This window comes from Gobio gobio (genome assembly GCF_949357685.1).
Source record: "Gobio gobio genome assembly, chromosome: 7".
In the NCBI taxonomy this organism is placed as follows: domain Eukaryota; kingdom Metazoa; phylum Chordata; class Actinopteri; order Cypriniformes; family Gobionidae; genus Gobio; species Gobio gobio.
In genome coordinates this window covers 6,733,926-6,747,340 of record NC_137103.1, presented here as the reverse complement: position 1 = coordinate 6,747,340, position 13,415 = coordinate 6,733,926, and the positions used below count along the sequence as shown (strand labels likewise).

The 13,415-nt window shown below is 39.1% G+C and overlaps 1 protein-coding gene across 1 annotated transcript in view; it reads right to left on the bottom strand.

Moving 5' to 3' along the window:
* ptgfrna (prostaglandin F2 receptor inhibitor a) overlaps positions 1 to 13,415 on the bottom strand; it is a 61,273-nt gene that overhangs the window by 7,555 nt on the left and 40,303 nt on the right. The window contains exons 5-6 of the mRNA XM_079821460.1: positions 9,257 to 9,661; positions 5,943 to 6,050 (exon numbers count right to left, since the gene is read on the bottom strand). Of these exons, the coding sequence (XP_079677586.1) occupies positions 5,943 to 6,050; positions 9,257 to 9,661 (513 nt within the window). The remainder of the gene's footprint in view (positions 1 to 5,942; positions 6,051 to 9,256; positions 9,662 to 13,415) is intronic.

Genomic DNA, 13,415 nt, shown 5'->3' with positions numbered 1-13,415 from the left:
GAGGTGGGGCCTGGATCGGACTTGTTTGTTCAGCACATCCCACAGATGCTCGGTTGGATTGAGATCTGGAGAATTTGGAGGCCAAGTCAAAACCTCAAACCATTCCTGAAGCCATTGTGCTTTGTGGCGGCGCATTATCTGCTGAAAGAGCCACAGCCACCAGGGAATACCGTTTCCATGAAAGGCTGGACATGGTCTCAACAATGCTTAGGTAGGTGGTACGTGTCAAAGTCACATCCACATGGATGGAGGACCCAAGGTTTCCCAGCAGAACATTGCCCAAAGCATCACTGCCTCCACCACCACGCCTTCTTCCCATAGTGCACCTGGTGCCATGTGTTCCCCAAGAAAGTGAAGCACATGATGTGCTGAACAAACAAGTCCGATCCATGGAGACCCCACCTCGCAACTTACAGTACTTAAAGGATCTGCTGCAAACATCTTGGTGCCAGATACCACAGCACACCTTCAGGGGTCTAGAGGAGTCCATGCCTCGACGGGTCAGGGCTGTTTTGGCAGCAAAACGGGGACCAACACAATATTAGGAAGGTGGTCATAATGTAATGCCTGATCGACACATACATACATATATACAGTACACACACATTTATGATTACACAAACTATATTATCTATAATTTTCTGCTATATTGTCAAGTCCAGCTCTCTTTAATCCAGTAATCGATTACCTCACAAATCAATCTCCATATTAGAGTTTAAGATTCATTCCAACCATGATGACGCTAGTCTGGAAATTAAGGAAAGCCTTTGGCACTGCAGGGATCCTGATCATCTTTACTGTATATATAAGTTACATGATCATCAGTGATGAGGAATGACATGTCCAAACTAGCGCTCGCTTCCGGGGCCCGAGGGTGGCCGAACGGCACTCCTAACAGCCGAGATGAGTGTTCTCTACATTCACTGGATATCTGTGCCTTTTCTACCATCTGTAGTGATTAATGACTGAACATTACTGCCTTACGACGGCATCTAAAGCTAAATGCGGTGATGGGCCAGATATATTAGCATACACAGATTACACAAAATGACTATTAGGGTGGTATTTACCACTCCTCAAACACTTCCCGTGTGAAAAGAGATATTTTCATAGCCACAAAACATCTCTCACTGTTGCCAACACAAAAAAGAATCCTATTTTCAAAGTAAAAATGTGTGCTTCATAGCCTCCATAGTTTGTGTAGGATGGCGTTTTCTCTGAACCTGAGCTCATATGGAGCCTAAGGGAGCAGCACTGGCCTTATTCTCAACCACTGCGAACAACAACTAGGCCAAAATTAGCCTTAAAACAATGTTCTTTCTGCTCTAATCGAGCCCAGAATAAAAGAAGAACTCGCAGCTTTGGGTTGAGATTGTACTCGCGGGTCCTTTCATCTCCCGGCCCTGCGCTTCCCTTCAGCTGAAGCACATGTTCTCGGCTACATTACTTGAGTACATTAGTCAGCCGGTACGCAAGAACAAGCAATGCAGGCTTTAAGATTTATGAGTTTAATTAAAAATTAAACACTGTAATGTGACTTCACACTACAACGCAGTAGAGGAATAGTTCACCCAAACCTAGGTGAACATGTCGTTCCCAACGTCTATTATTATGTATTTTTTGGGTGGAAGATAAAAGTAAGCACGCAGCTCTGGAGGGATAATCACACAAAATAACTATTCACTGTAACAAAACTACATCCTTATTTCTTCTGTGGAACATGAAGATATTGAGAAATGCCTGTTTTTGGGCCTTCAATGCGGTTCAATGAGGGCGAGTTAAAAGCAAAATTGAATATTTTGGTGGACTATCTCTTTAATTTGCTTTGTGTTTCTCAAACAAGAAGCCTTACATATATTACATAAGTATTTGTACAGAAAACAAGCCATGATTTGAATGACACACAGGTGAGTAAATGATGACTGCACTTCCATTCTTAGGTGAACTACTCTTTAAAAACACAAAACCTACAGTTTGCCTTGGGATTACACTTAAAGAAACACAATAGAAACAGAACCCTTTTCGCTCAGGGCGACAATCTTTTCAGAATCCTCACAATAAACGCAGCACAAAAACATCTCTCGTTTCTCTATACTGTACATTGAAAAGAGAAGTGTGAACATTGTGCTGGCATGCATCTATGACTACAGCAAGTGCGTGCCTGTCTGCGGCTACAGACGGATGAGGGAACGTTTACCTCTTCTGCTGAGTATTACCCAACATTCAGCCACAAGAGTGCAACATTTCTGACTGATACGATCACAGCAGGCAATGTCACCGCCGGCCGCCCCGCAGCTCTCGACATGCTGAGGATCACTAAACACATAAGGCACACTTTACACTGTCTTAAACATGTGAGCCATGACAATATTTGTTCCATCGATAAGCAATTTGTCTGTCCACAACAAACGAGGCATGATGTGGCAGAAAATCAATCACAAAACACAGTCAATCAGAAGAGTTCCCCTCTTTATTCACACTTCCTCTAAAGACCGCATTGGGTGTGGGTGTATTGGGTTTCGTATGAGGTGTTTTATGTTTATTTGCAGGTCATTTTCATGTGTTCTACCATTTTGAAAAGAACTAGTACTTCGAAAGTTGATATCATAATTAATACGCCAAAACAATTTACAAAAAAGAGGTTGTGTAGAACTTTAAAGTCACCATGATCTGAACATTGAGTTTAATTCAAGCAATTTAAAAGCAAAATTTCAAATGTTGTGCATCTTTTGTGCAAATGACACTTGTTTTGATATTTTTCCAATGACATTAAAAAATTGCTAGTTAAAAAAAAAAAAAGTCACCCTGAAATCTAATAAAAAAATATTATAAACGATTTATCGGTGTATATCATTATTGTTTTAAATTCATGTTCCTGGTCATTTTGAATCAGAATAACGTCCCCTCCCTCTTGCAGCGACATCTCTTTTCTTCTCTGATGACGAGAGCGGGGCAACCTGTCACTCACATAAGATCAGCCAATAGCAAACCACAACCATCCAATCAATTCCCACGGACAAAATCAAGCCCCGCCCTACATTTGTTCTTGTTCCAGAAGCGTTTCACACGGATATGTTTCATGCCGACTTTAAATGACAGACGTTACAATTCTGCCAAAATCAGAAGAACGCACCAGTTTATGACATTTTACACAACATACTACCCTTGTGGGTTTGTTTATTATAGACTTTGGCTAATTGGATTATGCTTTCAGCTACTAATAAGAGCAGTTCCTTTTAAAGGGGGGGTTGATTATGATTTTACTTATTTAACTTTAGTTAGTATGTAATGTTGCTGTTTGAGCATAAACAACATCTGCAAAGTTACAACGCTCAAAGGGCCAGATAGCCCTTCAAACGAAGATTTTTCAGGACCACACTTCGAACGAAGGGGTATGAGGAGTTTCCCTCCACCGACTACCGTGCTGCATAGAATGTGTGTGTGTTGCCACTCGGGATCGATCACTTGCGTGTCGCCTGGCTGCCGTTTCTCCGTAGCTTGCTAAACGCACTATTTGCGGGATTTAAACACATATTAATAGTAGTTAAAAAAATATATATCTGGTCATCCTTCATAACGCAGTCGATATTTACAATACAAAGCATCTGTAAACTCACACGTTACCAAGGCAACGACTGACTTGACGTATAATGTATGAACATTATCGCAGCACCACAGTAGATAACGACACCATATCCGTACCGGCCGGCTCGGATCAGCACGGAATGGAACGGTTAATAAACAAAGAGAACAGTTTGGTCCAATGGAAAAGCGGCTTCACTAGTCTTGTATGTTCTGTATCATTCTGTATCATCTAAGGAAACTCTGGCTCATATGTTTTTGAACTTAAAACGAGCGACATTTTATTAAGTCCAAATACATAGCAAAACTCTGTTGGGAGTGAGTAATTTGTTAAACGTGCTCGCGCCTGATTTCTGTTAGATATAGCCTACGCACTTCATTGCTGTTCATACTGGTTAAATGTCACAGGATTTTATAATAAAAGAAACGGGGTATGATGAGGTGTAATGGTATAGTAGTGGTGTCCCATTTCTTAGGGGAATATTTTCACCCCTACGCCTTGGCACTCTGTTTCAAGGGGCAAGGGGAACAGGTAGGTGTAGGGGTAGGGGAAGGCGAAGGGGTATAAAATAGAATTGGGATTGGGCCTTAATCTCACGCCAAATTGCCAAACCTGCTTTTGATATTTATTTGATATTTTGATGTCTAAGCTTTTACATTTTTTTAAGTTTTAATGTAAAATTCAAACAATAAATAGCGTTTTGGCCCTAATATTGCATAACAGTTAAAGCCAGAGTGTTGAAAAACGGAGTTGCAACGCTCTCTCATCTCCCGGTGGCGCGCGCGGTCATGTGCTTCATGGAGCTCAGTACTTCTAGCGCTGTGTCAATACATTTGAATGGCTTGATACACAACAGCTCCACTTTACAGGTGTTTGCAGCAAGTTTTGGTAAACATACAGAATAGTGTGCATTGATTATTACGTCAACCATACAGGATCGTTTTATAATGGAGAGTGATGGAGATGCAACAATGTTAACATTAATGTTAATGTTTTTTATTGTATTTAGCCCTCAGGTATTCCTTACTAATTGCTCACAATCATACTCATTGATGGTCAAATGTGACCATACACCTTAACTATTTTTCAATTAAATAAATGTTCTATATTTTAGTTCAATAATATTTATTGAATATTTTGAGGAGATCTTTTGGTACCAAATACTATTTGTGCAATAATTATTGTCAATTAATGACCACTTAAAATATTTTTCTTCTAATATTTGTATTATTTATATTACAATTAGTATAGTAATAAGGTTAGATTAGAGAATTATTATTCAAAGAGGCAAATTAGAGTCATTTTGTGGCTCGAAAAATAAAAATTTCCATTTGTAATGCCATTACCCACTGGTGCCTTTATGGCTCTTTAATCAATATACATGTATCTAATCTAGTTGCTCAAAAAAGTATTGCAGTTTTGCAATTTAATAAATATTTAGATATGATCAAACACTTTTCTTTAAATGTGAAATTTTAAAATGTTAATAATGTACATATCCTTATTTCCTTATATGTACAGTAGGCTATGAATTGATACTGAAATCGAAATCGATATACCGTAGTATACCGTCAGCCCTCCCCCCCCCACTCTGGGGACATCAGAGACTTATTTTACATCTTGTAAAAAGTGGCAATCAAGCTCATTATACACTTCAATTTACTACCTCAGATAACTGTGCATAGCGTATTTATGAGTAACTACTATTAAGCAACAGGAATAAAAAAGAAAAGACTTGATACAGGATGTGACTCAGGGGGCACAGTTAAGGTCATTTCCAACTGGAGGTATTCGTTTATAATATTGTCTGTGAATAACCGTGAAAACCACACCCACAAACATTAGCAACAGCATGTGACTTCTGAGGAAAAACGAAGACTGCTGATGAATAAACTGAATAGAGGTAAAACCTGGATATTGGTGTTAAAACATGCCAAAACATGCCATCCACAGAGCTTACAAGGTGAGAGGGGATTACGCACAGAAACTGAACAGTGAACAGGAGAAAAGCTAAAAAGTGTTTTACAAAAAACCTTTAAATAATTCAAATACTTAAAGCACTCTGTGACTTTTGAGGTTCTGTTCGTTTCTTACATCAGCGCTTTAAGCAGAATGTGACATTGTGAAATAAACGAGAGTTAATCTCCTCACAAAACCTGTCTGAAATATTTCCCAAACATGCATTCCTGTGCAATAAAATCTCACTCTCATTACTTACAAGTATATATTTCATAAGAATTTGGACATAAACCAAAATTAAAATGCAATTTCATGTCATTGGATTAGATAAATTAACACACATTTGTTTAAAAAGACAGATGGTTTGAAATGATAAAAGAGAAAGATCTCTTGCACTTGCCCGTGTTCGGAGACGCGTCCAGGATGGAAATGATGCACTTCATCTGGACCGTGTCTCCCGGTAACACACTGTTTGCTTCTGAGTGAATGGATATGTTGAACACTGGACCTGCAGAAGGGGAAACACACACATTCACAGACTTTAAAGTCTACCTAGATTTCACAGACTTTAAGTGGATGTTGAAGACTTCTATATATTTATATATATACTATATCTATAAACATTTCAAAAGCCAGTTTCTTCATACTTTTGTTCTAATTCATAAAAAAACATGGAGTAAAAGAAAGAGAGAGGCTCTGTTCCAAAACTTCCAAAAGTCTCGCCGTCTATTGTTGACATAGGCAGCATCCTGACTGAATTTGAATCGCAAAAGTGATCGAATTGTCAAAATTCACATAGTGGAACCTAAAATAGCACTTTGCATGAGAGATTGTCTCTCAAATGATTTCGAAAGTTGCAATAATGAAAAGTGAAAAAGAGGAAAAAAAGATGAAAAGTATGAAAAGATACTTTATCAGTGAATGAAATAGAGTGATGCAGGTATGTCATATTTGTATAGGGCAAACCCCTAAAACGTCCTGAAGTCAGTGTTTTTGATGAAATGTCTGAAATAAACGGATCTTATGTTAACCCAGAGGCGGATGCAGAAAGCAGATGATGGGTGATGATCAACACTATGTTTTCGTTTAAAATCGTACATTTTTCTCTCCATTTTGGCCTTCCGTCCACACTGAGACAGCATTTTAAGTCAACGAAAACGTAGCTTTTTGAAAACGCTCTCCAAAGCAAATAAACTTAAAAACGTTGTATTCATGTCATAGTGTGGACTGTGAAGATTGAGGTATTTGAAAACGTTGTCGCATGTTTAGTCATGTGACGTATATTGTACCAATAGGTATTCATGTTTATAGCGTTATTGTGTCTGCTATGTGCCATGTATAAAATGCGTTACTTTGCGCACTCTTCATTTCACAGTCCTGCAAAGATCACACAAAATGTACTTGCAATTGCTGTCCTGTGGCAGAACATGATATTTGTGTTTTAGACCAAACATATAATGGAGTGAGTGCGACCTGGACGCATCAGTGAAAGGTGAGATATTTTGCTTAATAAAATGATCCTGCCAGAAGAACTGTGTGATAACCTGATAATGTCTTGTTCTGTCTGTCATCTCGTGAGCTTTTATGAGGTTTAACACATGCAAGGCGAGGTGAGTTTAGAGTTTTCCGATGTTTCAGTATGGACAAGAAACTTTTGGAAAACGCTTGATAACGCTAGTGTGGACAGAGAGCGTTTTAAAATGAAAACGCTGTTTTCAAATGTATCCGTATTAATGTAGACGTAGATTAAAAGTGTGGATGGGTTGGAATCACCGTATGTTTTTCAACCGGCTTAATTTGGAAGAAAACGAATTGATGGACTGGTCCCTGCGCAGCGCTATAAACGGCCATGACTTAAAGTGAAGTATGTAAGATAAAGACTAATTAGCATATGCTTATTAATATTAGGATAGAGTTCTAATGCATGACAAAACAAATCACATTTCAAATAATTATTGAAAAATTGTTAAACGCTAAGAAAATTCTGCTATTAAAAAAAAAAAGTATTTCCCTGGATCTGACAGGATAGACAAGTCGTAAAGCCCCACCCATAGATCCGCCCCTCATGTTTTATTCTACGACATATGTCTTTAACATTTTAAAGACATATGTCATAGAATAAAACATGAGGGGCGGATCTATGGATTGCCAAGTGTCTAAATAGGACTACTTGGGTTATCAGAAAACGCATTGTGTTGATAATTACAATCTTGCAAACTCAAACTTTTATGGACAAAATGTTTTTTTAAATGGTGGTGATGTTGAAGTCATGTGACCGTGGTGTAGTTTAGAGCTGCGCAATTAATCGTTAAAAGATCGTGATCTCGATTTAAACACCTACGCAATCTCATTTCTAAATGACAACGATTCCATCTCAGATTCCACATTTTTCAGATCAAGCATCAGTGGGGCATTAACAGTGAATGTTTTATCGCGGTATATATATATATATATATATATGGGATTGCGGTATATTCTCTGGTTTTCACCGATCAAATCTTAACCGGTGTCCTGACATTTCATCCCACCCGTCAGATTGTCCTACCAGGGCTTACTGCGCATGCCCACATCAATATTTTTTTATTTTATTTTTTATATTTACATTTTAAGGGTAGGTTTAGGGTAGGGGTAGGTATGGATATTAATAAAGCAAATCACATTAATATGATTCTGGTAGCACAATCTGATAGGTAGCATTTTACATCCATATTTAATTTATTTATTTAAAATATTTACATAGTTTTAAGGGTATCAGGGTAGGGGTAGGAATGGATATTTATAAAGCCTCAAATCAGATGAATATGATGCTGGTAGCACAATCTGATAGGCAGCATTTTTTGCTGTCGAATTGTGCTACCTACTGTTTTAATGGGAGGTAGCAAAATCTGACAAGGTAGGACAAATCGACAGAACACCGGTCCAATCATTTTTTAATGATTTCGTTCAATTTAATATTTTTTAAATAGACTAAAGCAAGGAACAAATTTGTCAGAACCTCTAATTTGCATGTTATGTTGTTAGTCTTTTTTCTTAAGAATCGTAGAAGAGACCGCGAGATCTCCATTTTACACAAAAAAATTGTGATTCTCAATTTATCCAGAATCGTGCAACTCTTACCTAGTTTCTTTATAGCCAACATTTAGCTTTTTACTTCTGCTAGGCTTCAAACTTCATAAAAGTTGAGTTAGTTTGTGAAAATGATCAGGATGAACAAAACAGACCATATTGGGGTTTTTGATGCCATCTTCTGGGTTGGCCTACAAAAATATGTCATCACTGCAGCGCTCTAAATATATATAATCAACATTTCACTTGTTTGTTCTGCCATGTTGGAATTATTTTTTCCATTATGATAGCCTTCACTGTGAAGAATACATGCGATTTTGCCTTAGAATTTGGCTTTAGTTTAGCTTTTGGGACAAGCTTTCACATCAGTAGTGTGTCTATGATGTTTTAAAATGCTGCCTATGAGCGAGAGAGAGTGTGAATGATTAAGAAAGAGAGAGAGAGAGCATCTCTGTAGGCAGCAGGAATCTGCCCTGAGGGAGAGACTATAGAGCTCTAGTCATCCAGAATCAGACATGAGAGGGAACTACAGAATTAGAGTGTGTGAGAGGGTAACATGACCTCAGCTGTAAACACACCTACAGGCAATTCAGCTTCACCGCTTGAGTGTTAAAGCTCACTGTATTCTGAGTCTAGTCTAGGTAATACCTGTGTGTACAAAGGCAATCTCAATCTTGTTGGACTGACGGCTGGCGGCTTTGATCCATTCTTGTTTCTGATCCCGCGTCCAGGCCGTGACGTCGCAATAATAGAAGCCGCGATCTGTGACCTGTACCCCGTACAAGCGGAAGCGGTACTCGAGCTGCCCGGTCTTCTCCAGAACCACACTGTCAATCCGGCTCGGCTCACTCCACTCCTCCGACTGCAGCACGGAGTCTTGGCTAAGCGACAGCACTTTCCGGGACTTGCCTCCCAAGGTCTCCTCAAAACGGATGAGAACGGTGTAGCCGGGATTCGTCAGGTTCTGACCCGTCACCTGACAGGTCATCTCGAACGTGGATCCACCAGTCGAAGCTTCTCTCACACGATGGGCTACTACTTGCACAGCTGCAACTGAAAAGAGCACACAAAAATCATTAAACGTTTGTAAAATACAGTCTGAGAAATGTTGGACATATCAGGGAAAAGCAAGAATTGTGCCCATGAACCAAATAGCCAGAACACAGCAGAACCAATTTTAGACCAAGCAGCTCAAAAGTTGAGAGCAGATATAAATAAATGTTACAACCTTGACCAGAAGGTGAGGTAGTCACAAAACAGATCTGAAGAACAACTCTTTTAAGAGCTGGCGGACAGGAAATGTAACAAATTCAATCTATGAATTCGGTTTAACTCAAGCAATATTAAGAGACTTCAATGCATCAAGAATACTTCAGCAAACTCTCACAACATGGTGGCAATGACACAAAGCTTTGGTTTGAATTGCCTGTTTGGAGGTAGAGATCTTTCTAGAATGGATTTCCCTGCAAGATTTTGTCCTTTCCCACAAAAACATGGGCTTGCAACTTGCACGTTTTGTCCTGATTCCTCCTATGCAGATTTTTTTCAGTCCCAATCCTGTAAAGGTCGGGACACACCAAGCCGACAGTCGGCCGTCAGGCAAAGTCGGAGCGTTTTTGAGCATTGACCGACTTAGTTTTTCTGGTGTGTTACGCACTGTTGGCTCTAGTTGGATGCCGTCAGGGTTTATTTGGGCCGATTCAACATGTAGAATCGGCATCGGGCCGTCTGTGAGCGAGAGAACTCTGTTCAGATTAGCGAACGAGAATAAAAGACAGTACAGACAGAAGGCTGTGATCTTACCTGAGAACTCGAATGCACAAATATTTCCATAATAGCATGAGCCGAATGGAAGGAAGAACGTGATCAGTGTGATTGATATTCAAAATAGTAGGCAAGCGCTGCTTTGTTTACGGTTTGTATATCTGCAAATCTGGTTTCGGTTTCCCTTTTTGAATGACAAAAATAGAATATTGAGACCTGCTGATATAGACAGATATTTACTTGCACGCAGGCACTTTAGCGCAGCGTAGCTTTTTGGCCAAGACGCAGCCGACGAGAGGCAACAACACATTCAGTTTCGTCGCCGCTTCGTCGTTCTTTGAGGTTGGCTTGGTGTATCACAGCCTTTAGATTGTCTTACTGTGGAGTCATAGGCTATTTTTCTAATTCCCCAACACAGACCTCCCCTTGTTGCATTCGTCTTAGCAGGCAACTCTTTGCTTCACTGTTGCTTGCAATCGAAAGACATTGAAAATATCCAACCATGTGTCTGTAAACTGCTTATTTTTGTGGGCAATGGACAAATAAAGCTTATAGCATTCTGTACCTTAAGGCGAGACACGGCAGGTGAAAACATCGTTTTTTCATGCAGTGGTCAATTTTGAGATTTTGGGCCAGTTTGCTCCCTTAACATGTAAGCTTTCATGTCAAAATAAAAAAAATGTCAACATTACAAATTAAGTTGGTTATTTCATTATATTTTGTCACCGTGCGCCTTTAGATTTCTACCCGAAATCATCAAAAGTTATTCTAGCGCGATCTCTCGTGCCGTCTCCATTCACAGAAACATGTCATGCTTGGTCTCATTATAAAGCTCTCAGTCTCACACACAGCGCTGGCTAATCCAAATATGGATATTTCCTTTGTAGAACTAACCAACCGCGAAAGTTTGCAGCCGAACACCACATCTGATTGGTCGATGTGAATTTCTCACGCGCTGCCGCTTGCTTGTGTATTCTCTGCTTGAGAGAAAGTGCAGACAACGCTGAAATCGGCTCATAAACGCTCACAGAAAAGACCAAGTAGCAAGAGCAAGTAAAAAGAAAGTAAACAACAACCGATTAGACGACGAAACCCCGTCAGAATTAGATTCAAATAGTTATAGATGGACAAATACAACAAACAGGGACAGTTCATCTGCAGTTTTTGTGACTGGTGTTTGTTAAGGTAGTTCTCTTAAGGTAGTATGCAGTTAAACAGTATAAAACTTTAAAGGCCGTTTTCTCAGAATTAGTTTTTTCTCACACTCAGAGTCAGATATATCCACTTCAGGAGCACCTACAAGCACCATCTTTAGCAGTCTTATACTGAAATATATTCTGAAGGCTTTTACAGAGGGATTTGTTGATATATCATTCCTATCCTGAGTTATAGGTCCTTTAACTCCAAAAAACATGGTGAAAATTGATTTTTTTAAGGCTATTGTCAGTATTCTCTAATTTACTAAAGCACAAAATAAGATATCCAGAATCCCCTCTGTAAAAGCCCTCTCATCTAACATGTCAACAAATAGAACCAAGAATTTTAAACATGGTCCTTTCCAATTTCCAGATTTTGTTTTTGGAAAAGTATGCAAATGAGCGTATATTTAAGTATATAAGGCCTCATTTGCATATTAAAACATTAATTTTCGCAAAACTTGTAATACATTTTTTTCTTATGTTTATGCCAGTAATAAACTGGAGAAGTTTCACAGTGATATCTTGTAATAAAAAAAAATTCCCTATTCACCTGTAGTGTCTCGCCTTAAAGGAACACGCCGACTTTTTGGGACTTTAGCTTATTCACCGTATTCCCCAGAGTTAGATAAGTCCATACACACCATTCTCATCTCTGTGCGTGCCAAAACTCTGTCTGACGCACCCACCGCTAGCCTAGCTTAGCACAAAGACTGGAAGTAAATGGCTCCATCTAGCCTACTGTTCAGTAAGTGACAAAATAACACCAATATTTTCCTATTTTCATGTTGTGACGTGTATAGTTACATCGTGTACTAAGACCAGTGAAAAATTAAAAGTTGTGATTTTCTAGACCGATATGACTAGGAACTATACTCTCATTCCTGTGTAATGATCAAGGAATTTTACTGCCATCCCATGAGTGCAGCGGCGCAATGATATTACGCAACTTCCATCAACATAACCAAGGTGTAACAGACTTCATTGTGATTTATCTTATTATTTGTTATTTGTGTACATTTTTGACATTTCTGTGTGTTTAAATAGGTTTAAGGTCTGCATTATCTGTCTTAATAAGTAGGGACTTTTATTTTGACGCATGTTGTAGTCTGCAGAAAGATAGTGAAAGCTTGCGGTTCATTGGAGTGGTTTTCACCCCCCGAAAAGGCATAAGGTGTGTATGTGCTTGTTTACTGTCATTTGTAATGAGTATTTTTGTGTATTTCGCTGTATGTTAATGATAATGCAATGAAGAGAGAGAGTTTGTGTACGAGGTGTTAATCCGCACTTCTTTGCTTTATTTGTTCAGCTCTTACAGTGATTTTTTGGAGATCAAACAGTTTCAATAAACTCCATGAAACATCAGTAAAGTCTGGCCATCATTCGGACAGGGTCCGCTACACAACGTGACAATCTGCTTGCACAGAGAGCGCTGGGGACTATTTTCAGGTGCTGCATAATATCATTGTGCCGCTGCACTCATGGTACGGCTCAAAGTTCCTTGATCATTACACAGATCTAGAGCGGTCTAGAAAATCACTATTCATTTTCCGTCGGTCTTAGTACACAATGTAACTATACACATCAAAACATGTAAATAGGAAAATGTTGGCGTTATTTTGTCACTTATTGAACAGTAGGCTAGATGGAGCCATTTACCTCCAGTCTTAGTGCTAAGCTAGGCTAGCAGTGAGTGTGTCAGACAGAGTTAAGGCACGCACAGAGATGAGAATGGTGTGTATGGATTTATCTAACTCTGGGGGATACGGTGAATAAGATAAAGTCCCAAAAAGTCGGGGTGTTCCTTTAAAAACAAAATTAATTTGAGACTAGTCCTACGAGTCTTT